Genomic DNA, 26,055 nt, shown 5'->3' with positions numbered 1-26,055 from the left:
TTTAACAATGTGTTATACTAGGATTGTCCCTTGATGAAAGTGTAAAACTGACAGCTCAACTACTTGGTATTGGGCCTATATATTGACCCAAAACTTTGAACCCTATATAGTCCTACATGCTCAACCTGGATTTGGCAAGGTCTTACAAAATGGTCACCCTGAATGTCCCAAATATACTATCCCATGTGGTACACCAAAAATATTTAGTAGGGAATTTTGTTAATGGGCGAAATGTTGCTTTTCATGGTGATGAAACTAGAATAGAGGAAGAAATGGATCTCTTACAGATGCTAGAAAGCAATATTTAAGAAACATATTCTTGAGTGAGCTGTTTTTGCTGGATTGGAATAAGATGCATGAAGACTCTTTCCCCCTGAGGAAGACCTGTGGTTGAAATGCATTGCATATTCCTCATAGAACAAATTACAGCTTTCTGGCACTAGCTGGAAGTCCACCTCTTCCTTCATTCTTCTGGAGTTAAACTTACTGTAATTTCTAATGTCTCTTCTTTTCCTTCAAAGTTGATTATATATAAGCTTCATTTCTTTCTAGATTCCTGATCAGATGTTCTTCCATACTGACTACCGACCACTGATTCGAGATTCTAACAATTATGTCCTAGATGAGCAAACTCAACAGGCTCCTCACCTCATGCCCCCGCCATTCTTGGTAGATGTGGATGGAAACCCCCACCCAACAAAATACCAGCGGTTGGTACCAGGGAGAGAGAATTGTGCAGATGAACATCTGATTCCTCAGCTGGGATATGTAGCAACAAGTACGAATGGCAGTTTTCAGCCTCTGGTTCTAAGTCTAATATCAAAACATGACATAATATAAAAGAAATAGATGTGAACCTATGATAGAGCTTTAAAGTAGCTGGGTTGTGTTATTTATATGGTTAGGCTATGTAATGTTAGTTATGCCTTGCTCAATACAAATAGCTGTTGGGCCCAGTGCAGTTCTGTGCAGCTTAACTGGTTAATTATACTGACCCTTAATGCTGCGAACTTGTAGTAATGTGTTTAACTCAAATTGAAAAGCTGTCAAGTCTCAAAGCAGATAGTTATAAGCTAATTAGATTGTCTAAAGCTGGGATTTTAAGCAGTGTACTCACCCAGTGTATTTTCCCTGTGTATTCATTTATAATGGTTTTTGCAAGTTCTGAGGTAGGCACGAATTTAGGCTCCCTCCCCCGCCCCCAAATGCATTTTGAGGATAAGGTATAACCTTGGATATTTCTCCTAGGTTTCTCTTTTTAAATTTATTTGTCAACCTAGTCTCTAAACTGCTTTTTGAACTCAGAAATGTAAAGAGCAGTTTGGAGGTTTTGGAAGGCACTTTCTTAAAGGAAGGCTAACGGGGAAAAACTAGCAACATTAGCCACTCTAAATTCTGGCCATGGCTACAAATAGTCTCCATTTTTCATCTGTATTGATGAAGTATTGACTTGACTTTCATGATGGTTGGGAGGGCAAGCAAAAATAGGATTGTAAAGCACTTTGTATTTTAAGAGCACAATCCTATGGATTACACTGAGTCTATCCAAAGCCCTGCCTGCAAGAGTCAGGTAGGGTGGGAGGAATGATGGAGGCGTTTTCTCCTCCCATTCCTCCTTAAAAACAAAAATTCAGCTAGATGAGCCTCTGAGCCCATCTAGTTCATTTATTGTAGTGGGCAGGGACAGGTGATGGAGAGGCCATAGGATCCCATGGATCCCAGCGTCTCCCCTCCTTTCCCAGCCCAGTGGAATGCCCCCTTTTTAACATCTACATGGTAAGCCAGGGTCACTTTTCCAACCTTGGAAAGCAGCTGCCATGGTGCTTTCCACGGTGGCTGTGAGGGGGAGGGGGGAACGATCTGATCTTGGATTGCCCCTCCCAAGGTCACAGGAGTGTCTGTGGCCTCAGAAGGGCGAATCTGAAATATCCTGTGGTCCTGGGGATGCTCTGTTTCCCAGGGACCATAGGATTGCTGCTATAATATCATACTGGTGAGTTTGGGTGAGAATGGGATCAAAATTTTAGTAATTGTTCTAATATGGTTAAATATATATTTGCTTTTGCTTTTGAATTTTGCAAGTTGATGGAGATGTTGTGGAGCAAGTAATAGGTCAACAGACTGCTGACCAGGATGAACAAAGTCTGGAACCCAGCATACTTGATGGCATGATTAGACAGTTGCAGCAACAACAAGACCAAAGAACTGGTACAGACCAAGACATTCTTCCATCTGGACTACAAAATGGTGAAGGAACACCTAGAAGAGGTCAGTGCTTGCTTTGAAGATTAGAGGAAAAATATAAATGTCTGTTGCTCATTTGTATCTCTTTCTAATATGGGTGCAGTATGCATACTGATGTGTCCTACTGAGATCTAAGTGCTTTCTAATTTGTCTAAAAGCCAGTTAGAATACCATTTAATTTCCCAGAAAACACTTCATCGCATTTGTAGAAAGAACCTAATCCAGTCTGCAAGTATAACTCTTAAATCCAGTCAGAAAAGTTAGTGTATAGTGCAAGTGAATTTGGTGCATTCTATTGCAGTTGGACTAGAAGTTCCTTAAACTGTTTCTCCATGCTGCTCAGAGAGGGGATCGGCTTAATTCATCATCGCTAATTCCTATCTAATGTTACTGTACAGGCAGAAGGTTTGTTTGGCTATTAGTGCAGAAGCATGTAGCAGAAAATGATTAATACCATTAAATATATTTTAGAACTTAAATTGGAATGTGTTATACTGAAAACTACATAGGATAATAAAGCATCTAGAGGTGCATCATGAGTTTTTTTTCTAACTCTTTTCTGTTGTTGTAAATTCTAGGTGTATACATGCCTGTATTTTACATTAATTTTGTAAATCTCCCATTACAGCAAAACCTGCTAAAGCTTAAGATTGGTCTAAACCTAGCTATGTTCTGCTTTTATTTCAAATTGTGTATTGTGAGACTCTTGTCAGTGGCAACAGAGTAAGTTAATTTAAAGTAAGTTTGGTGGAAAACCTGAGGAGTTGATGGGAAATGGTCTGATGTTAACAAGTCTAGCATGTAAATCTTTTTTCATTCATTTATTACATTTTTATACCGCCCAATAGCTGAAGCTCTCTGGGTGGTTTACAGAGATTAAAAACCATTGAAAATATATATTATAAAAAGTGTAAAACCATTTATAGACAAAAATGTAAACAGACAGCACACACAGAGACCACATGTAACTATTTGTTATATTTATTTCAAACAATCAATATTAAGACAAATCTAAGAACTGATTAACCTCATCATATGCTGCCAAATGCCTGAGTGAAGAGAAAGATCTTAACCAAAAAGATAACAGGCAGGCCTTACTGGGGAGATTATGCCATAATTGGGGGGCCATCACCAAGAAGACCCTCCCCCTTGTTGCTTTCCTCCGAGCTTCCCTCGGAGGTGGCACCTGGAGGAGGGCCTTAAATGTTGAACGTAGTGTATGTGTAGGTTCATGTCGGGAGAGGCACTCCGTCAGATATTGCAGTCCTGAGCCATGTAAGGCTTTATAGGTTAAAACCATACAGGCAGCCAGTACAAGTGGGCTAGAATCAGTTTTATATGCTCAGACCTTGTCCTTGTTTTCAGTCTGGCTGCTGCATTTTGCACAGGCTGCAGCTTCTGAACCATCTTCAAAGGCAGACCCACGTAAGGTGCATTGCAGTAATCTAACTTGGAGGTTACCACAGCATAGACAACTGAAGCCAGGTTATCCCTGTCCAGATAGGGGCATTTTCATCCAGTGATCAAAATGTTGTGCAGAATGATACTCATCATGCTAGGATTTCAAGTAAGCTCTTGTGACTGCCACCTCCATTTGGCAAGAAGGGTGGGGGAGAAATTCTTGGGGATTCACTAACCATTCCATGAATATATAAAGTTGGATACTTCCTATGGCTCTGGGGCCTAGAATGTTCCCTGATAAGCCACCTAGGATGTCTTCAGCCTCTTCAAAACAAAGGAAGCTGTCTTTCGACAATGAGAAATTGAAGTTACAGTTCTTTTTTCTCAGTATCCCATTAGAGAACACAGAGCTGATTTTTAGTTATGAGAAAGGGGAAGGGAGAAAGTAAGTAACAACCAATCAGAGCAGGAAACAATTTTGAGGTGCAAAAGAGACTGTATTTCTTCACTAGGCTGACTTAGTTATTGCTTCTTAGCTCCAGCTTTTCTTACATATTCTTGTTTGTTTCTGATGACTCTGAAATCCAGTTTTTGTTTTTCCTCTTGAAGTGGGAGAAGGGGGTTTTGTTTTGTGATTTCACTTCTCCATTATTATAATTACAATCTAGTTTGGCACCGAGCTAGTTTTCCTATACTGGATTCTTGCTCATAAACAGCTCTGATTAGGTTAAGTGTTCTTGATTTGTCCTTTTCTTTTTAACTCTTTCTGTTTTCTTTGCCTTTTGACACTTAGATGCAATTATTTTTGTTCAAAATGTTTTCTGCTAATTTTTACCTGCATTAATTTCTACTGGGATTTTATACACTGGACTGATTTTTATTAATTTTCATCTGAGACCATATTGGCCTTGTACGTGCAAACAGTGTATGCTAGACTCAAATCTACCATCCCTGACTATCTACAAATATTCAGGTACCTCTACCTGCTAGGTTACAGGAAGGTGAGTTGTGTGACCGTTCTACTGAATTTTGATGCCAGATGAAACCTGATTCATATTACCTTGTTTATGTTCATTAGACATTGATGAGTGGTCCGGAGAGTGACAAGTCACCCAGAACAATAGCTAGCCTGTAATATTAAATACATTATTTAATAGAAGACGGAAGATGCTAAAGCTGTCTTCTCCTAGAATGTTTGCTCACCTGTACTGAATATCTTTTTTTTTTTTTTTTAGATTTCAGGAGGCCAAGCCTGGATATCCAATCCCCTCCTAATATTGGCTTGAGGCGTAGTGGTCAAGTGGAAGGTGTGCGTCAGATGCATCAGAATGCTCCAAGGAGTCAGATTGCCACAGAGAGAGATCTCCAAGCTTGGAGACGGAGAGTAGTTGTTCCAGAAGTAACATCCAGTATTTTCAGGTGTGTGGGCCTATTGAGCTAAACATTCTTGTGGAAGCTAGCAGTATTCACTCATTTGCCTCATTTTAGATTTGAGCCTGCAGGCAGGGAGTATTGTGGGGGGGGGTTATCTTTGGATTTTATAGATCTTTTTTCACTTCCTGAAAACTACATTTCCCAAAAGGTTTCCTGGATCACTGTAAAGTTACTGTTTCTGGTCTATTTGCTGCCAGTTTGTTCCCTTCTACTCTGACCTCAGAAACAGGCCCTCTTCTCACCTTTCATCTCCATGCTGCTGATTCTAGATTTGCAGGAGCCATAACATTTTGGTTTACACTTATATTTATTTTATTTTTATCCTGATTCTCAGCCAAAGAGGTTATTTAAGTGACTAAAGTGCTGTTGGCAAAGAGTAGCCTTAGTTGAAGCACAACTGGGCCTAAACTTGAAACATGTCCTCTGGTGTATACTTGTTTCATGTAACTACTTTATCTTTCACAATTGTGATTCTGCTTTGTCTGACAAGTTTTCAAAATATTTTTTTTTTCTTTTAGAAATCAGGAGGAGTATAGAGTTGCAAAAGGAGAAGAGGAGAAATGGCTGTATAGAACAGAACTGAAAAGGAAATTGTTTCAGTCTTCAGAAAAGGTAGGAAATGCCCATAAAAAATGTGTGTGTGTGTGTGTGTGTGTGTGTATTTTGAGCTCTTTGTTACAAATAACATGGAGAGTACACAAGGCTGTAATTCAAAGGAACTACTTCTGTGTAAGAACTGTGTGCAAAGCTTGCTGAGTGTGGAAGCTACTGCAGTGAAAAATACAACTAGCACCACCCTGTGTACATGTTTTGCTTTGTTCCTCTATGTATGCTTGTTCAAATTGCAACCAAGAATAAATGTTTTGTGCACAGAAGGGTTATGTGTATTTAAAATATTTGAAATTTATCATGAAAGCCCAAGCACTTAAGTCACAGGCAACAGTTTAGTGATCAGAGCTGTGTATTTGATTGGACTGGAGAGGTAGCTGGTAAGCAGCATGGATATTATCTTTTCCTGCCAGTTATTTGGATTGATTGTTACATTTTGTCTCTAAGTCATTTTTGCAGAAAGTTGTATGAAACACACCCAGACTAGCTGTATGTTTGAGGCAGAATCCAATGGGGTGGTTACGCTCCTGCCAATTCCTTTCCGCAAGTGGTGGGGACCACCAATTCCATTGTGCAAGTGGGACCCGCTGCTTATGCAAGGGAGAAGCCCCCAAATGAGCAGAAATGCTTTTTTCTGGAAGGAGGCAGGCTGGTGGAACTTCCTTATATGAGCTCCGCCAACCTGCCTTCTTCCAGAAACAAGCGTTCCTGCTCATTTCAGGTTGCCCCGGAAACGCTAGATCACCTTTGTGCAAGTGGTGGGGGCCACTTGTGCAACAGAAGTGGTGGGGTGTAAGCGCCCCGTTGGATTCTGCCCCTGGTTTAGAATTTGACAAATTACTTGTCTTGCTTTCAGTTCTGATGGAATTGAATCCAATAGTTCAGTAATGCATATTTCCAACCCTGACTTGGCTCTTCTTTCATGTCTCTTAATTCAGAGTGACTCGGAAGATTCACTGATGCAATCCAAGAGGAGGCTTTATAGACGTAAATATGCAACATATAGAGCACAGAATAACATTGAACAATCGGATTCTTCTAGTGAAGATGTAGATGACTGTTTTGGTTTGATAGAACAGGTGAACACTTCTATTTCACTTTAATAATTGGAGCTACCTGAAATTCTGACTTCCAATTTTTTGAAAACCTGTGCTGTTGCCAGCAAAGGCAAGGTAGATACAATTAGTCTGTTACTGTGAATTGATGACTGTAAGCATAGATTACATGCAAGATGCTGATATTTCAGTCATGCATATTGATGTGTTCTACTACATAATCAGTTTCTTCTTTAAATGTAGTTTGCGTCATGTTTATTAAATGAGTATATTACTGATGAATTTGTAGGAACTGATTCCAGCTAGTTCTGGATGTCTTAAATTCTACATGTGTTAAACCTTGGTAAAGCTGTAGAGGCATACCTTTTCCTGTTGTGTAGGAAGTGTTTTGAAGCACTGTCTCCTTCGTAGTTGATGTAGTTAAATGTTACTCTTATAGTAGATATATTTTTGTTTCTATTGAAGCACTTTGGCCTAAGAAATTGTTTAGCATCCAGAATTTTGTACAAATCCTCTAGAAATGTATATTGGCTTTTATGATTTGAATGCTGTTGCAAGGAAAGGCCTGTTCTAGCCTAAGCTCAGTTACACAAAAAGTATTGTAGTGAAGTGATATTCTTCTGTTTTCATTACTCTTAAAACCTTTGATACAGCTTTAAACTAGTAGTGGTAAAGGAGCAGGAGAATGAATAACTGTGTGAAGATTGTGACATAATTTAGGACTCTCAGCCTATTTATTTTAATCTAGGAGGCAGAAGAAAGTGACGGACTGAGTTTGTCTTCCCATGAAGAAGAATGGAAGAGTGACAAAAAACCCAACAGTAATAGTTCCAGGTAAAATTGGCCTCAAGCAGCAGTTTGTTTCTGTCTCTTCTTGTCTCTGAGCCTTGGCAATCCTGAATTTTAATTTCGGCAAGTGATCTTTTGGGAAAGGATATTTTAGGGTTCAGGTAGATGATGTGCTCTGTCAGCCATCTCATTACAAAATGTATGCTGCATAGAGTTTATCAACAAAGCAAGCAATGTTGAAAAGTCGCACTGAAGAGATTTCATAGATGGTTAAGATTAAGTTATTGATGTACAACAGTATCAGTGAAGTATCCTTTGTTGTTGTTGTTCAGTCGTTAAGTCGTGTCCGACTCTTCGAGACCCCATGGACCATAGCACGCCAGGCCTTCCTGTCCTGCGCTCTCTCCCGGAGCGTGCTCAAGTTCATATTCATTGCATCCGTGATGCTATCTAGCCATCTCATCCTCTGCCGTCCCCTTCTCCTTTTGCCTTCAGTCTTTCCCAGCATCAGGGTCTTTTCCAGGGAGTTTTCTCTTCGCATTAGGTGGCCAAAATATTGGAGCTTCAGCTTCAGTATCTGTCCTTCCAATGAGCACTCAGGGTTGATTTCCTTTAGGATGGACTGATTTGACCTCCTTGCAGTCCAGGGGACTCGTAAGAGTCTTCTCCAGCACCACAGTTCGAAAGCATCAATTCTTCGGCGCTCAGCCTTCCTTATAGTCCAGCTCTCACAGCCATACATTACTACTGGGAAAACCATAGCTTTGATTAGACGGACCTTTGTCGGCAAGGTGATGTCTCTGCTTCTTACTATGCTGTCTAGGTTGGCCATAGCTTTCCTCCCAAGGAGCAAGCGTCTTTTAATTTCATGGCTACAGTCACCGTCTGCGGTGATCTTGGAGCCCAAGAAAGTAAAATCTGTCACTGCTTCCATTTCTTCCCCTTCCATATGCCAGGAAGTGAAGGGGGCAGATGCCATGATCTTCGTTCTTTTAATGTTGAGTTTCAAACCAGCTTTTGCACTCTCCTCTTTCACCCTCAACAAGAGGCTCTTGAGATCCTCTTCACTTTCTGCCATTAGGGTGGTATCGTCTGCATATCGGAGGTTGTTGATAATTCTCCCAGCAATCTTAATTCCGACCTCTGATTCATCCAACCCGGCATTTCTCATGATGTACTCTGCATATAAGTTAAATAAGCAGGGTGACAATATGCAGCCTTGTCGTACTCCTTTCCCAATTTTGAACCAATCGGTTGTTCCATGTCTGGTTCTTACTGTTGCTTCTTGACCCTCGTACAGGTTTCTCAGGAGACAGGTAAGGTGGTCTGGTACTCCCATCTCTTTCAGAATTTGCCACAGTTTGTTGTGATCCACACAATCAAAGGCTTTAGCGTAGTCAATGAAGCAGAAATAGACGTTTTTCTGGAATTCTCTTGCTTTCTCCATGATGCAGCGAATGTTGGCGATTTGATCTCTAGTTCCTCTGCCTCTTCTAAACCCAGCTTGTACTTCTGGTAGTTCTCGGTTCGCATACTGCTGAAGCCTAGCTTGTAGGATTTTGAGCATCACCTTGCTGGCATGTGAAATGAGCGCAATTGTGCGGTAGTTTGAGCACTCTTTGGCGTTGCCCTTCTTTGGAATTGGAATGTAAACTGACCTTTTCCAGTCTTGTGGCCACTGTTGAGTGTTCCAGATTTGTTGGCATATTGAATGCAGCACTTTAACAGCATCATCTTTTAGGATTTTAAATAGCTCGGCTGGAATACTGTCATCTCCGCTAGCTTTGTTGTTACTAATGTTTCCTAAGGCCCACTTGACTTCACTCTCGAGGATGTCCGGCTCAAGTTCAGTGACCGCACTATCATGGCTATCAGGGACATTCAGATCTTTCCTGTATAGTTCTTCTGTGTATTCTTTCCACCTCTTCTTAATCTCATCTGCTTCTGTTAGGTCCCTGCCTTCTTTGTCCTTTACCATGCCCGTCTTTGCACAAAACGTTCCCTTGAGATCTCCGATTTTCTTGAAGAGATCTCTAGTCTTTCCCATTCTGTTGTTTTCCTCGATTTCTTTGCATTGTTCATTTAAGAAGGCGTTCTTGACTCTCCTTGCTATTCTCTGGAACTCTGCATTCAGTTGGATATATCTTCCCCTTTCTCCCTTGCTTTTCGCTTCCCTTCTTTCCTCAGCTACTTGTAAAGCCTCATCAGACAGCCACTTGGCTTTCTTGCATTTCTTTTTCTTTGGGATGGATTGAGTTGCTGCCTCCTGAACTATGTTACGGACCTCCATCCATAGTTCCTCAGGCACTCTGTCTTTCAGGTCTAATCCCTGAAATCTATTGCTCACCTCCACTGTATATTCATAAGGGATATGATTGAGGTCATACCACCTCCAGCTTACCTTGATTCATTGATCTGACATTCCAGGTTCCTAAACAATATTGTTCTTTACAGCATTGGATTTTCTTTTCACCACCAGACACATCCACAGCTGAGTGTCCTTTTGGGTTTGGCCCAGCCGCTTCACTCTTTCTGGTGCTACTTGGAAATACCCTCTGCTCTTCCCCAGTAGCATATTGGACACCTTCCGACCTGAGGGGCTCATCTTCCGGCGTCATATCTTTTAGCCTTGTGATACGTTCCATGGGGTTTTCTTGGCAAGAATACTGGAGTGGGTTGCCATTTCCTTCTCCAGTGGACCACATTTTGTCAGAACTCTCTGCCATGACCTGTCCGTCTTGGGTGGCCCTGCACGGCATAGCTTATGGCTTCACTGAGTTATGCAAACCCCTTCGCCACAACAAGGCAGTGATCCATGAAGGGGATCATGTAGCATATTGGTTGTTTATTCGTTCAGTCGCTTCCGACTCTTCGTGACTTCATGGACTAGCCCACGCCAGAGCTTCCTGTTGGTTGTCGCCACCCCCAGCTCCCCCAAGGTCGAGTCTGTCACCTCCAGAATACCATCCATCCATCTTGCCCTTGGTCGGCCCCTCTTCCTTTTGCCTTCCACTTTCCCTAGCATCAGCATCTTCTCCAGGGTATCCTGTCTTCTCATGATGTGGCCAGAGTACTTCAGTTTTTTCTTTAAGATCATTCCCTCAAGTGAGCAGTCTGGCTTCATTTCCTGGAGTATGGACTGGTTTGATCTTCTTGCAGTCCAAGGCACTCTCAGAATTTTCCTCCAGCACCACAGTTCAAAAGCATCTATCTTCCTTTGCTCAGCCTTCCTTATGGTCCAGCTCTCGCAGCCATAGATTACTACGGGGAATACCATTGCTTTAACTATTCGGACCTTTGTTGTCAGTGTGATGTCTCTGCTCTTCACTATTTTATCAAGATTTGTCATTGCTCTCCTCCCAAGAAGTAAACGTCTTCTGATTTCCTGGCTGCAGTCAGCATCTACAGTAAGCTTTGAGCCTAGAAATAAAAGTCTGTCACTGCCTCCACGTTTTCTCCCTCTATTTGCCAGTTATCAATCAAGCTGGTTGCCATAATCTTGGTTTTCTTGAGGTTTAACTGCAACCCAGCCTTTGCACTTTCTTCTTTCACCTTCGTCAGAAGGTTCCTCAGCTCCTCCTCGCTTTCATCCATCAAAGTGGTATCATCTGCATATCTGAGATTGTTAATGTTTCTTCCAGTGATTTTAACTCCAGCCTTGGCTTCATCAAGCCCAGCACTTCGCATGATGTGTTCTGCTTACAGGTTGAATAGGTAGGGTGAGAGTATACAACCCTGCCGTACTCCTTTCCCAATCTTAAACCAGTCTGTTGTTCCGTGGTCTGTTCTTACCGTTGCTACTTGGTCGTTATACAGATACCTCAGGAGGCAGACAAGATGATTTGGTATCCCCATACCACCAAGAACTTGCCACAATTTGTTATGATCCACACAGTCAAAGGCTTTAGAATAGTCAAAAAAACAGAAATAGATGTTTTTCTGAAACTCCGTGGCTTTCTCCATTATCTAGTGCATATTGGCAATTTGGTCTCTAGTCCCTCTGCCTTTTCTAAACCCAGCCTGTACATCTGGCAATTCTCGTTCTATGGATTGCTGGAGTCTACCTTGCAAGATCTTGAGCATTACCTTACTGGCATGTGAAATAAGTGCCACTGTTGGATAGTTTGAAAATTATTTATTGTTTCCCTTTTTTGGTATGGGATATGAGTTGATTTTTTCCAATCTGTTGGCCATTCCTGTGTTTTCCAAATTTGCTGGCATATGGCATGCATCACCTTGACAGCATCATCTTGCAAGATTTTAAACAGTTCAGCTGGGATACAGTCGTCTCCTGCTGCCTTGTTATTAGCAATGCTTCTTAAGGCCCATTCAACCTCACTCTTCAGGATGTCTGGCTCTAGCTCACTGACCACACCATCAAATCTATCACTGATATTATTATCCTTCCTTTGCAGATCTTCCGTATATTCTTGCCACCTTTTCTTGACCACTTCTGCTTCTGTTAGGTCCTTGCCATCTTTGTTTTTGATCATACCCATTTTTGCCTGGAATTTACCTCCGATGTTTCTAATTTTCTGGAAGAGGTCTCTTGTCCTTCCTATTCTATTATCTTCTTCCACTTCTGTGCATTGCTTGTTTAAAAATAATTCCTTATCTCTTCTGGCTAACCTCTGGAATTTTGCATTTAATTGGGCATATCTCCCCCTATCACTGTTGCCTTTTGCTTTCCTTCTTTCTTGGGCTATTTCCAGTGTCTCAGCAGACAGCCATCTTGCCTTCTTGGTTTTCTTTTTCTCTAGGACGTTTTTTGTTGCCGCCTCCTGAACAATGTTACGAACTTCTGTCCATAGTTCTTCTGGGACCCTATCTAGTAAATCTATTCCCTTAAATCTATTCTTCACCTCCACTGCATATTCATGAGGAATATTCGTGAGCTCATATCTAACTGCTCTGTGGGTCTTCCCTATTCTCTTTAGTCTGATTCTAAATTGTTCAATAAGAAGTTTGTGATCTGAACTACAGTCAGCTCCAGGTCTTGTTTTTACCGACTGTATAGATGTCTGCCACCTTTGGCTACAAAGGATGTAGTCACTCTGATTTCGGTGTCGACCATCTGGTGAAGCCCATGTAAAAGTCGTCTTAGGTTGGAAGAGAGCATTTGTTACGCACAGTGAGTTGTCTTGACAAAATTCTATCAGCCTATGTCCCGCTTCATTCTGTTCTCCCAGACCATGCTTGCCTGTAATTCCAGGTGTCGTTTGACTACCCACCTTAGCATTCCAGTCTCCTGTAATGAAAATAACATCTCTTTTTGGCGTACTATCCAGTAGGTGCTGCAGATCCTGATAGAACTGATCTACTTCTGCTTCTTCAGCATCTGTGCTTGGGGCGTATATTTGGATCACTATGATGTTAAATGGCTTACTCTGAATTCGAATTGAGATCATTCTCTTGTTTTTTGGATTGTATCCAAGCACTGCTTTAGCCACTTTATTATTAATTATGAAGGCCTCCCCATTTCTTCTGTGGTCTCGTCCACAGTAGTAGATCTGGTGGTCATCTGATGTGAAGTGGCCCATTCCAGTCCATTTTGGTTCACTGACACCCAAAATGTCTATATTTAATCTTGACGTCTCCCCAATAACCACATCCAATTTGCCCTGGCTCATAGATCTTACATTCCAGGTTCCTATGGTGTGTTGATCTTTACAGCATCGGATTCGTTGTTCACCACCAGCACCGTTGGCCGCTAGCCATCCTTTTGGCTTTGAGCTAGCTGCGTCATCACATCTGGGGCTAGTTGAACTTAGCCTGTGTTCCTCCCCAGTAGCATTTTGACCATCTTCCGACCTGGGAGTCCCATCCTCCGATGGTATACTGACATCTCTCTGGTTGTACTGATCCATTTAGTTTTCATGGCAAGAATACTGGGGTGGGTTGCCATTACCTTCCCCAGGGATCGTATTTAGTCTGACCTGTCTGCCATGACCTCCCTGTCCTGGGTGTCCCTTCACGGTTTAGCTCATGGCGTCATTGAGGTGCTCAAGCTCCAGCACCACAACAAGGTAACGATCTCCTTTGCTGGAGAGTGATATAATTACCTCCTCCTTTTTTAGAGCTCCACATTTCAGAGTTCCACATTGTGGTACAAACAGTCAAAATTCTGATGATGATGATGTGACTGTACAGAGTACCAGCTGTAAAACAACTATTGCAGTAAAGCATTTCTTTGTTTATAGGTCCCATGACCTAGCCTGGTTCAGCCTCAAGCAGTTGAACCACTAGTTGAAGCGCAGTCAGTTTTGTATAATAATTTTTATTTTTTTTTAAAAAAATAAAAACAAAACACAACAACAACATAAACACACAATACACATACACTAAAATATCTCTTAAGATTGTAAGTTATCTACCTTTGGCTCCCTTTACACAACAAATGCTTATTATTATTCTCTAGTTCTTATCTTAGTTGTATATCATACATTGAGTTCAAAGACATTATCTCATTTCTCTCCTAATTTTAGCAGCAACAACAAAAAAGAGAACCATCTCAAAGTTCAAAATCCACATACATAGATATCATTTTTCTCTATTTCTTGTACAAATTCTATAACAGGTTTCCAATCTAACATGAATTTAATTGTTGATCCTTCTTTAATTATAATAGTAAGTTTTGCTATCTCTACCAGCTCCATCATTTTCATGATCCACTCGCTCACAGTTGGTATTGTTTCATTCTTCCAGCTTTGTGCATACAATAACCTTGCAGCCGTTGTCATGTAGAGAAAGAGGGTTCCCCCCTTCTCTTTTACGTGTTTACCTGTTAGTCCCAATAAAAATGTTTCTGGCTTTAATTCTATAGGAGTCTTTAATATTCTTTGAGCTAAAGACTGTATTAGTTTCCAAATGTTTTAGCTTTTTTTACAAGGTCACCATAAATGATAAAACGTTCCTTCTTGATCTTCACATTTCCAACATTTTCCAGAAACACCTTATAGAATAGTAGTAGGGTTGGAAGGGGCCTACAAGCCCATTGAGCCCCAGCTTTATACATTTTAGACAATTTAAACGGTGACATATACCATCTATACATCATCTTATAAAAATCCTCTTTAAGACTTGTACATAAAGTAAATTTTAAATCTTTTCCCCACTTTCCCACGCTTCCATTGTTCTATTATGACCAACATTTTGTGCCCATTTTATCATACACTCTTTTACTTGTTCATCCTCTGTCTCATACCTTAACAGTAATTTATACAGTTTAGCAATAACATGTTCATCATTTGTACACAGTCCTGTTTCAAACTCAGATTCTCTTTGTTCAGATCCACCATTTTTCTCATTTATTTTAAACCGTTCTTTAATTTGCAAATATGAAAATGACTGACATACATGACCTTCTTCCAATAAGCTTTCCCTTGATTTTAACTTATATTCCCCTTGTGACAGTTCCAGTAAATTATTATATCTTATCCATTTATGCATGCTATCAAATTCTCTTCTGTACATTGCTTCTTGTGGAGATATCCAACATGGTATTTTTTGATAGAACCTTAATTTATATTTATTCCAAATTCCTAATACAGCCTTTCTTATATAGTGATTATTAAAATCTACATTCACTTTTGTTTTATCATACCTCAAATAACCATGCCACCCATACCTCAATTCATGTCATTCTAGTTCTGAAAGTCTCCTTTTTCAACGTCACCCATTCCTTCATCCACATTAAGCAGCAGGCAGAAAAATAGGTTTTAAAATCTGGTAATCCCAAATCACCTCTTTCCTTTGCATCTTGTAAATTTTTTATTTTAACTCTTGGTTTTTTTGCTTGCCATATAAACTTAGTTATATCTCTCTGCCACTACTTAAAAGGTAAATTCGATGTAATAATGGGTATCATTTGAAACAAAAATAATGTTCTAGGTAATACATTCATTTTGATCATTGCAATTCTTCCCAAAAGTGATAGTTGTATTTATTTATTTATTTATTTATTTATTTATTTGTTACATTTATATCCTGCCTTTTTCCTCTTTAAGGAACCCAAGGTGGCTTACACAATCCTCCTCCTCTCCATTTTATCCTCACAACAACAACCCTGTGAGGTGGGTTGGGCTGAGAGACTGTGACTGGCCCAAAGTCACCCAGTAAGCTTCCATGACTGAGTGGGGACTAGAACCCAGATATTCTGACTCCTAGTCCAACACTCTAGCCACTACACCACACTGGCTTCTTGTTTAATTTCATTCCACACTTTAAGCATACAATTCATATTTGTCAAAAGGACTCCCAAATATTTTACTTTCTTTTCAATTTGGAAGCCAGTGTTATCCATCAACTTTTTTTTTTCTTGAACGTTCATATCCTTTGTTAAAATTTTTGTTTTCTGTTTATTAACTTTGAACCCTGCCACTGCTCCAAATTCTTTTGATTTTTTCATAAAAATTTCAATTCCCTTTAAAGGTTCTTCCAACATAAACACCAAGTCATCTGCAAAAGCCCTCAGCTTAGATTTCTCCTTTTTAATCTTTATTCCTGTAATTCGATCATCTTGTCTTATATCTCTGTTCAATAATTCTAAAGCCAATATAAATAGTAGCAGTGACAATGGGCAACCTTGTCTTGTTCCTCTTTGTATCTCACAAGGTTTAGTCAAATCCCCATTTATAATTATTTGAGCCTTTTGATCGGCATATACTGACTTCACCGATTTTATAGTTTTCTCCAAAGTCCAGTTCTTCTAGAGTCTTAATTAAAAAATTTCCATTTGAGATTATCAGATGCTTTCTCTGCAGCTAAAAAGATCAGAGCTGCGTGAGAATCTTGTTACAACCCCATGAACTGGAATATTTAAACAAGCTTTGTTAATAGATTCTATTTAGCCTATATGATCCAGGCTAACTCAGAAGATAAATGATTATATATATATTTGCTTATTTTCTTTCATTTCTTATTCTTGTTTTTTCTTGCTTTTATTTTAAAATAGATAATATATCTAGTATAAAATATATTACTGAATGTTGAAGGTTTATATTAAGTTTTATATTATATATATATATATATATATATATATATATAAAATTTATTATTATTATTACTACTACTAATACTAGGCTTTTGGGAATGAATGCTATAGACCTCTTTCTTTGATATAAGATTGATATGATATAGAAATGTAAGGTTGTTTATTAAATTGTAAGATTGTTAAGGTTATAGATATAGTCTTTAAAATAGAATGACATTGGAGACTGGGGGGGGTTGGAGATTAAACTCAATTCTTTAGTGGGGGGGGAGCGAGGGGGAAAGATTTTTTTTCTTTTTTCTTCGCTTCCTTTCCTCCTCCCTTTTTCCCTTTATTTTTTTTCTCTTTATTTTTTCTACTCTTTTTGTTATTTTGGTGTCCTCATCAGAATATTGTATTGCTGGGAAATTGAAGCATTGATAAGGTTGTTGGTAATTTTGGTACTGTTTATTTCATTCATATAAAATAAAGAAAAATATATTAAAAAGAAAAAGATCAGAGCTGCTTGTTTTTCTGGGTGTTTTGCCAAATATTACACCACATTCAAGACGGTTCTTACATTATCTCTCATCTGTCTCCTTGGTAAGAAACCACTTTGGTCCTCATATACAAACTCCTGCAATATTTTCTTGAGCCTTTCTGCCAAAATTGTTGCAAATATCTTATAGTCATTGTTTAATAATGAGATTGGTCTGTAGTTTTTTGTCGAGGTTAAATCCTGTCCTTCTTTAGGTATTAATGTTATATATACTGTTTTCCATGTTTCCGGTATCTTCCCCTTTTCTAAAATACTCTTCATCATATTTTTCAACGGTTGTAAAATTTCTTCTTCACACTTCTTATACTATAATCCCGATATTCCATCTGATCCCAGAGTTTTTCCCAATTTAATTTTTTTTATTGCTTCCACCATTTCATTTACTGTTATCGGGCCATTCATCATTGTTTTTGTTCCTTAGTAATTTTTGGTAAATTTTGTTTATGAATATATTTATCCATTAATTCTGGGGAATTATTCTGTCCTTTATACAAATTTGAATAATATTGATAAAAGGCTTTCTGAATTGCCACAGTAACAGTTAATTCTAATCCACTTTCACTTATTTTCACAATATTTTCTTTTTCCTTTCTAGGTTTATAGGCCAACCATCTTCCTGGTTTATTAGCAAATTCAAAATGTCTTTGTTTTACAGAGTTTAATTTTTTTTGCATATCCTGAACTGTTGACATCGACAGTTGTTATTGGAGTAATTTAATCTGTCGGAGGACACTTGCCTTTCCCGGTTTATTCTTTAGGAATTCTTCTTTCTCCTTTATCTGTTTTAGAATATTTTGTACCTTCTCTTCTCGTTTCTTTTCAGTTGTGTGTTTTGTTGTATAAAATAAACTCATATAGTCCTTACTTGCATCCCATACTGTTCGGATATTTGTTCCCTTGTCCAGATTCAATTCAAAAAATTCTCTCAATTTCTTTTTAGTGTCATCCATAATACTTTTATTTTGAAATATCATTTCATTCAATCTCCATCTAAAAGTAGTGCTTCTTTTCACATATGACATAGATATAGGGTTATGGTCTGAAAATGATCTTGGTGAAGCGCAGTCAGTTTTGAACTAGCAAAGACCTTGAATCTCTAACTTGTGCTGTTTGTGGCTTTGTGTTCTCCAACAGTGACTCCTCAAGCCAGTATTCTGACTGGATTGCTGATGCAGGGATTAACCTACAACCTCCTGTAAGAACTTCTCGGCGCAAAACTATTAGATATTGTAGTTCTTCTGAAGATGAAGTATCACTGGAAAAAATGTCTCCGCCAAAGAGGATGAAAAAAAGGCAGAAAAAATACAAACCGAAAAGGCATAAGGAGGTATTGACTTTTTTGGTCTGTTTTTAGATAAACCTGATCAGTTAATTGGGTTTAGATTTCGTCAGTACTTACTTAGTCCATACCTATACCTTAAGCTGTTCTAAAGGTTACTAGTGTTTCTCATGAATAGATAAGCACTGGAGCAGAAGAGTGTTGCATGACAACCTATACAAAGGCATCATATTGTACGGGCTGCAGTGTAGCCAAACGATATATGACTGCAAATTAGTAGCATTTTTTTTAAAATTCGGGTGGTAATGTACCAGATCTATAAGCAACAAAGAAACACAACTTTGGAGTGGAATGTTAAATAATATCTAACATTTGTATAGCACTTTCAAGTGTTCAAAGTGTTTCATATGCATTATCTAGCGTAATCCTTGTAGGGTAAGTCAGTATTATTATCCCCCATATTGAAGATGGGGTGCCTAAGGTCACATAGTGAGTTCACGGTAGAGGTAGGATTTGAACTGGGGACTTCCTGAGTCATAGCTCAGTCTCAAAGCCACTACGCTACATGAGATCTGTAATATACAAGAATGTGACCTGGTTCGCACAATCACTGTAGCTTAAATAAACCACAGTGGGCTTGTGGTGTGTGCTGGGCACATCCTAAAACAGGCCATGGGTTATGTGAGAACTGTTAACCCTCACACAACCCACCCCTGCCAGCTTTGGGTGACACAACAAACTGCGATTGCAGCTTGAATATTCAAAATGGCTGCACACACCCCCTGCTGCACACTGTGGGTTAAATAAGCCATGTTGGGCTGTTTGATCGAGCGAACACCAGTTGTGTTCAAGCACCCTTTTGCAGTTATCCAAATTATAATTGGCTCAGTTGTAAAACACAAGTTAGTTAGTTGCACTGAGGAGCTGAATTTAAAAAGTGAGTTATAAAATTGTGTTGCAACAGGAAATGTTGAAAAGCTGAATATAACTTTGTGAAAACCACCTTGTATGCTTTTTGAATTTGTATGCCTAATTAGAAGTCATAACATGTGTTCTAATTTGAGTAATCTTTTATAAGGTTGTGCAAGAGAACACTCCCCCAAAGTTGACATCCCTAGAACTGTCCTGTGAGTTCCAGCCTCCTGACTGGATAACTGACATCAGACTCCGAAGGTCTCCTTTTGTTCCACAAATGGGAGATGAGGTGAATTTAATTTGCTGTCCCTTTTTAAAGTAGCATAGCTGAACTCAGTTCTGTAACCCACTGTGTATCATGGAAAAGTAGTACTGTCCACAGGTGGCAAACCATAGTTTGGTGGTACTGCCTTGTAGCCTTAAACAACATTTCACCCTTTAAAGCTACAAGAGGGACAGCCAAGCTTCATTTGCAGCCATCTTAAAAAATAGCGCAAGCCTGGACTGGTCACTGGCATATCAGGCTGATGCACAGCTCTCTGCCTTCTGTCTTAAATGGCTACTGCCCTTGAGGCAGAAGAGACATGGATTTGGCAGGGCCTAATAGGAGAGACTGATTTGGGGCTGCTTCCATTCAACCTGGGTGGCTATGCAGTGGTGGCGGAACAGGCAGTGCAAGACTTTCCCCCACAATTAATGTAGCCAGCCTTGTGACCAAATACAGTAGAAATGTTTTAACATCTGTTAAACTAATTTTGTACGCCGCTGGTTGACTTTCATTCATTGACTTTAAAACTTGTTTATGTTAGGTGATATATTTTCGACAAGGCCATGAAGCTTATATTGAAGCAGTGAGAAAAAACAATATTTATGAATTAAATCCTCACAAAGAGCCATGGAGAAAAATGATTCTTAGGGTAAGACTGGTTCAGCACTAGTTGTTCACCCTTTCTATGCAAAGTAACTTGCAATTCTTCTCATTGGTCCACTCAGGAAACCAGTAAAGTATGTATGGATGAGAGAGAGAGGTGAACTTCAAGGCTGAGGGGGGAGCTGAGGTTTGTTACATTTGAAGGAGGATATTCAGTCTTCTTCACCATGCTAGGTCTTGTGTGTTTGTATATTATTTAGTCTTACTTAAAGAATGCTATTCATCTGTTCTTTAGTACCTTGATGCTCACTTGTATCTTCCTTTTTTTAAAGTATCAAAGTAATATTTTCTCCAAATTGCAATAAGTGTATAGCCATCCATTGTAAACTCTTGAGGTTGTATCCAGTGTTAGTCCTACTTAGAGTAGATCCATTGAAATGAATGGGACTTAAGTTAGACTAACATTGGATACAACCCTTAGTTCTGGGATTTAAAGTGATTGGTATTTGAGGAATCTGTTCTAACAATTTCTGACAGTGACCTCTGTTTCTGCTGACATCTGCAACACCTTTGGACAAGCGATTCAAGAATTAGATATCACTGATTATAAAGACTCTTGTAGCACCTTAATCAAAATAGCCCAGAAACATCTTTTTAGAATGTTTAAGAACCTGAAAACTAGTACAGGTTGCAAAGTGCTTTTCTTTGCTTTCAAAAACAAACATAACTTTGGCTGTGTATTTAAGTTCAAAACAGATACCCTCACTCATTTTTATCACTATAAGTTGCCAAGTAGGAACCCTAGTAACAGATGCATAACAAAACCCTAAATCTTGATTTTTGTTTTTGTAAGATGATGACTTGTTTTAATATCTAAGTCTGTGTTATGCTCATTGGTTCCTGACTCTGTGTTGCCATTCACATACTTCATATAGAGCTATGAATAATGTAGTTAACCACTGTACTAGTATTAATGAGAATTTTCACTGAATGTGTATCTGTTGTTAGGAGCAAGAATTGGTCAAAATTGTTGGGTTACGTTATGAAGTTGGGCCTCCTACGCTGTGCTGTCTCAAGCTTAATCTTATGGATCATGTTACAGGGCAGCTTCAGGATAAGTCATTTTCTCTCAAGTAGGTATCTTTTTCCAGATGTGATTTTTTAAAAAAAAAAATACATGCAGAAATGTAGGTAACCTGTACACATTTAAGGACTAAGCTTTAATCTTACTTCTAGATACCATGATATGCCAGATGTTATTGACTTCCTTGTGTTACGTCAGTTCTATGATGAAGCACGACAAAGAAACTGGCAACCTTGTAAGTCTGTCTTTAAACTGTGGAGATTCTGTCTTGGGAATGCTGTATCGAACTGGGAGCTTCAGTCCTATGAGCCATCAATCATTGCCACTAGGCAAAAAGGGGGAGGGGGAGTTGAGAGTGACTTACTAATTGAATCGAGGAATGGGAATTCATATGTAAGGAAGTTGTTCTTTTATAAATTGTAGCAATGAAATGTAGAATCTAAACATGGATGTGGCATAACCAATAATTTCTCAAAACATTGCAATAGAGCTTAGGTTCTTCAGGCTTTTGCTTTGTCTATTTTGAAATCTGTTACAAAAATAAAGATATTAGAGCCCTTAGCCTGAGGTACTTATTTTTCTTTAAAGTACATTTGTGGATACCATCCATAATCTGCAAATTAAGCCTGTCTTATTTTGTTGTGATTGATTGTATATAGAACAGCCTTTCCCAGCCTTGATTCTCCTGCTGTTCAACTACAACTAGCATTGATGCTCTGACTTGGATTCCTGCATTGAGCAGGGGGTTGGACTCGATGGTGTTATAGGCCCCTTCCAACCCTATGATTCATCCTTGACAATTGGCTATGCTGGCTGGGGCAGATGACAGTTGTAGTTCAACAACAGCTGGGGACCCAAGCTTGGGAATGACTGATAAAGAGGATGAAATAGATAGTACTTTAATAGCCACATTATTTTCCATGTTATCTCCTAACAAAAACGTTCATTTAAAAGAACTATATAACATCTGGTATTTTTTACAGCTGACCGCTTTCGTTCAATTATTGATGATGCTTGGTGGTTTGGAACTGTCTTGAGCCAAGAGCCGTATCAGCCACAATATCCGGACAGCCCTTTTCAGTGTTTTAGTGTTAAGTACGTGCATGTTTATTTTAGCATGGTCACTTCAGATTGATGGTAAAAGGCTAGTTTAAAAACCAAATTGCACTGGCAACTGCTTTAACCATTTTAGTAAGCTTATGAAGGTATGTCAGTGTTTATAATGAAGAACTGGGGTGCAGGAACTAGACAAAGTATCTCAGACTTGCCTTTTTCCTTACGCTTTCTGGCTTTTGCATTGAGAAAGAAAGTTAAAACACACTTAATTTGGAAGTTCAGGAATAACTTAAAAAAGAAAAGAGAAAAGGATGGCTGGATAGAGAGGGACATGGAAAATGCTGACTTCTCTGGATTGAACTGTGTACAAGATAGCAGCCCTGAGCTGCAATCCTAAATACATATACTAGAGAGTAAGCCCCACTGAATGCTAGGGGACTTACTTCTGATGCACTGTTAGTCCTTTCTGTGCTCAGAGGTTTGGTTCTCATGAAATCTGATTTGAATAAAGTCTTCCTTTTAGGACCCAAGAAATGAACTCACTGGTAGTTTGTTTCTGAAGAAGGGGAAGCATTAGTATGGGATTGGAAGAGAGGAGACTTTAGAGGGGCTCCTAGAGTATTATACTGAATGGTAAGGGTTTTAAAAGGTTTATGTCAGTTGCCCCTGAACAAGGGTCTTATAATTCAAAATCCATTGGGCCTTAATATATTGCTTTCTCAATCCACCTTTTGAGATCTCCTTTCTTTTGTTCCTAGTTTTTGAATTCGCAAAAGTAAATATAGGATCCTGACCCAAGGGACACTTTTGCTTGAGAAAAACATGTATCTGAGTAAGGTTCCACTAGGTATGCTACTCTGATATAAAAATAACGGTCATGGGATGGGAAGTGACATCAACCATAGTGGTTATCTGCCCACTTCCTTTCTATAATTCTTACAGCAGTAACATTGCCTAAAATCTGTACTTTAAAATATTATATTAAGTCTCTTCTGTATTGGCACTGATATTTTATGTTTGAAAATATCTTCTCTTTTTTCTTTTCTTTTATGTGAAACAGATGGGACAATGGTGAAACTGAAAGACTTAGTCCATGGGATATGGAACCAATTCCAGAGAATGGTATGTAGAAATAATACGTTAACATTTTTCTTAATAGCTGTCCTGTTGTTCAGTTAACATCAGTGTGTGTATTTAAGTTCTGCATTTGTCAGCTATTTTCTGAAAGAGTAACTTAGCATATTAGGAATATTTTTTCAGAATTAATTACCCTGAAGGGGGAAACATTAATGTGACATCGCTGAAGTGATATAGTAAAGGACAATTCTTCATCAGTCATTGACAAAATATGTTAAAAACAAACCCTTGCTTGTAAATGAAGTAAGACATATTGGTGGCTTTGCCCATTAGAGAATCAGCAACAGTAGTAGCGCCAGTGATGTGTTACTGCTAATGCGCATACCTTGGCATTTCCTGTATAATGTGAGTTCCCTGAGGTGATATATTGAAGTTCACACAACTTGGTTGAGTTTTCTTCAGAAACTGCTGATTTGAAGGTAAAAAAAGAAACTGGCTCAAAATCATACCTCCTTCCACCTGCTTTTCTATGTATAGGGGGAAAGATACAGGTAACCATTAGGGCTGTGCGCTGTCTCTTTACGAAGTCCGAATAATAAGGCGAAGCGAGCTGTTTTGGAGCAAAAGCCTCATGATATGAGGCAGTTCAGAGCAGTACCGAGGTGACCCGGGGTGAAGTGCGTGCCCCACGAAGCACCTCCTCCACCTCTTATATTCGGAGCTCTACTGAATGCCTCAGCAGTCCAGACAGGCTGTCTCCAAAACTTATCAAATTCTCAGTGCTCACGTGGAGGGGCATGAGGAGGAGGGAGGGAGGAGGAAGGCAAGCAGTATGCTTTGGTATGCTTTCGCAAATTGGAACCCTCAGCCAGAACTGACGCTAGCAGTCTCCAGTCAAAGAGAGTGTTGGAGGAAGGGGTATATACTTCAGTCGTTGCGCTAGCTGTGTCTTTGGGAGAGAGGGCTGGCATGGGTAGATGATGGTTTGTGCGTGTGTGCGCGTGTGCATTCCTAGGAGTTGTTCCTTCAATTTATTCAATTTTGATTGCTATCCTCAGAATTTAAATTAAAAAGAAACAGCTTGGTTATACTGGGAGCGTTCCCTTCTCTTGCTCCTTGATCTTCCATCCCCATTGGGACAGTGTCTTTTGCAGCACCTCTTCCAACTGCTTTCTCCTATATCTTTGCATCTCCAACTTGTTTGCTATTTGATTAGATTCTATCTCTCCTTTCCATATTTTTTCAAACTAACATAGCGTTTCCTTGCAAATTGCTGCCATGCTCCCCCTCCCCCACCATTCCTGTGTTTGTTTATCTCGATTTTGGACTCCAGAAAAGGCTACGTTTGTTGTGTAATGTTGAGCCTTACTTCTGCTTTCTCCATTCTATTTTCTTGTCGTTTTTGTCAGTCAACTGTGTCTCTGTTAGATTTTTACAAACCCACTTTATTTAGAATTTTAAAAATGAGCTTTGACTTCTGGGTATGTTCCCCCCACCCACCCTTTTAAGTCATATTCAGGCATTCAGTTTTTTCTTTCTTTCTGAATCCTTAAAGAAAGACATATTATAGCAGCCTGTGTGTGTAGCGTTTGTCCCCCTACCCTCGTGCTGAAGTGAACCGTCTGTGTCTTCTCTGTGTTGACCCTCCCAAAACAGAAATTAAAGAAGTTTTTTTTAAAAAAAAATAGGGTTTGATTTGGCTGTTATCTAATCGCCTGCACTGTCGCCCTGTATTTCTTGAAATTATCCTGCCTTCTATAAAAGAAGATGAAATATAAAACAATATATTAAAGACACCGTCATTTCCTTAGGTAGTTTTGCTTTTCTTTATCTCTTGTGTGTCTGTGTCCATGTCTGTGTGCGTGCTAGGTTGTAGTTCCACCACCACTATACATCCAAATTTCAAGGCAGTGTTGAAAAAGCACGAGACACATAGTATTTATATTAATTACCTTCTTATTCCAATAACAGTCCACTGTGTGGCAAAGCAGTTCAGCTCAATATGAGGTATCTTCGGGGTGTTGACGGGGGCAGAGGTGGGGAGAAGTTACAGCTCTTTTCTTTAGGAGTTTTCCTGGAAAAACTCAAATTTCACCAGTGCCTAGCAAACAAGCCAGTGGGCAAAACTGCCTGGGCTTTCAGGGGTGCAATGCCATGGAGGTGGGCTGGAAGAGGCCAAGGTGTCATGTGTGTGTCTGGAAACAGGGAGAAGTTACAGCTCCTTGCTTTGAGAATTTCTGTGGAAAACATCAGATTTCAACTCCGCCTAGCACAAAAACTGCTGGGCTAAACTGTCTGAAATTTTGCAGGTGGCCTCCTCTCCAGGGGTGTGGAGAGGTCCCAAAATTCCATGCCTGTATCATAAAAACTAAAAAAGGTATGACCATTTGTGTTTTCTCATGCAAGTCAATGGGAAAATGCCCCAAACATGCGATCCAGATTTCCGAATCTTGCTTTGGCTTCAGATCTGAGTTGGATTGGAAGGGGTCCAAATTGGTCCGAGGCAGATTGGGGTTGCTTTGGATGATCCAAAGCGGCATCCGAAGCGGATTGTGGGGTCTGTGCACAGCTCTAGTAACCATACCTTTTCCACTGTGAGGAGCAGAGCAGCACTAGGGAGAGGGTAATCTTTAGTGGGAAACGGAGGGGGAAAGGATTAAGCAGCCCCACTATTGTTCTTCCCAGACTTTGAAAAAAATAGAAATGTGTAAAAA

The 26,055-nt window shown here is 39.5% G+C and overlaps 1 protein-coding gene across 3 annotated transcripts in view; it reads left to right on the top strand.

The window, feature by feature from the left end:
- The window catches only part of BRWD1 (bromodomain and WD repeat domain containing 1), a 78,502-nt gene that overhangs the window by 27,327 nt on the left and 25,120 nt on the right, over nt 1-26,055 (top strand). For all 3 annotated transcript variants that reach the window (XM_084843747.1, XM_084843746.1, XM_084843748.1), the window contains 13 exons: nt 553-778; nt 2,083-2,268; nt 4,881-5,064; nt 5,598-5,691; nt 6,627-6,767; nt 7,492-7,577; nt 18,194-18,386; nt 19,417-19,542; nt 20,063-20,170; nt 21,133-21,257; nt 21,361-21,443; nt 22,192-22,303; nt 23,325-23,386. In XM_084843747.1, the coding sequence (XP_084699873.1) occupies nt 553-778; nt 2,083-2,268; nt 4,881-5,064; nt 5,598-5,691; nt 6,627-6,767; nt 7,492-7,577; nt 18,194-18,386; nt 19,417-19,542; nt 20,063-20,170; nt 21,133-21,257; nt 21,361-21,443; nt 22,192-22,303; nt 23,325-23,386 (1,726 nt within the window). The remainder of the gene's footprint in view (nt 1-552; nt 779-2,082; nt 2,269-4,880; nt 5,065-5,597; nt 5,692-6,626; nt 6,768-7,491; nt 7,578-18,193; nt 18,387-19,416; nt 19,543-20,062; nt 20,171-21,132; nt 21,258-21,360; nt 21,444-22,191; nt 22,304-23,324; nt 23,387-26,055) is intronic.

The sequence above is a fragment of the Heloderma suspectum genome, chromosome 3 (genome assembly GCF_057233095.1).
Source record: "Heloderma suspectum isolate Gila_16-S chromosome 3, 16-S_ref, whole genome shotgun sequence".
Lineage (NCBI taxonomy): Eukaryota > Metazoa > Chordata > Lepidosauria > Squamata > Helodermatidae > Heloderma > Heloderma suspectum.
Note: the sequence above shows the minus strand (reverse complement) of the source record. Positions and strands in the feature narration are given on the sequence as shown.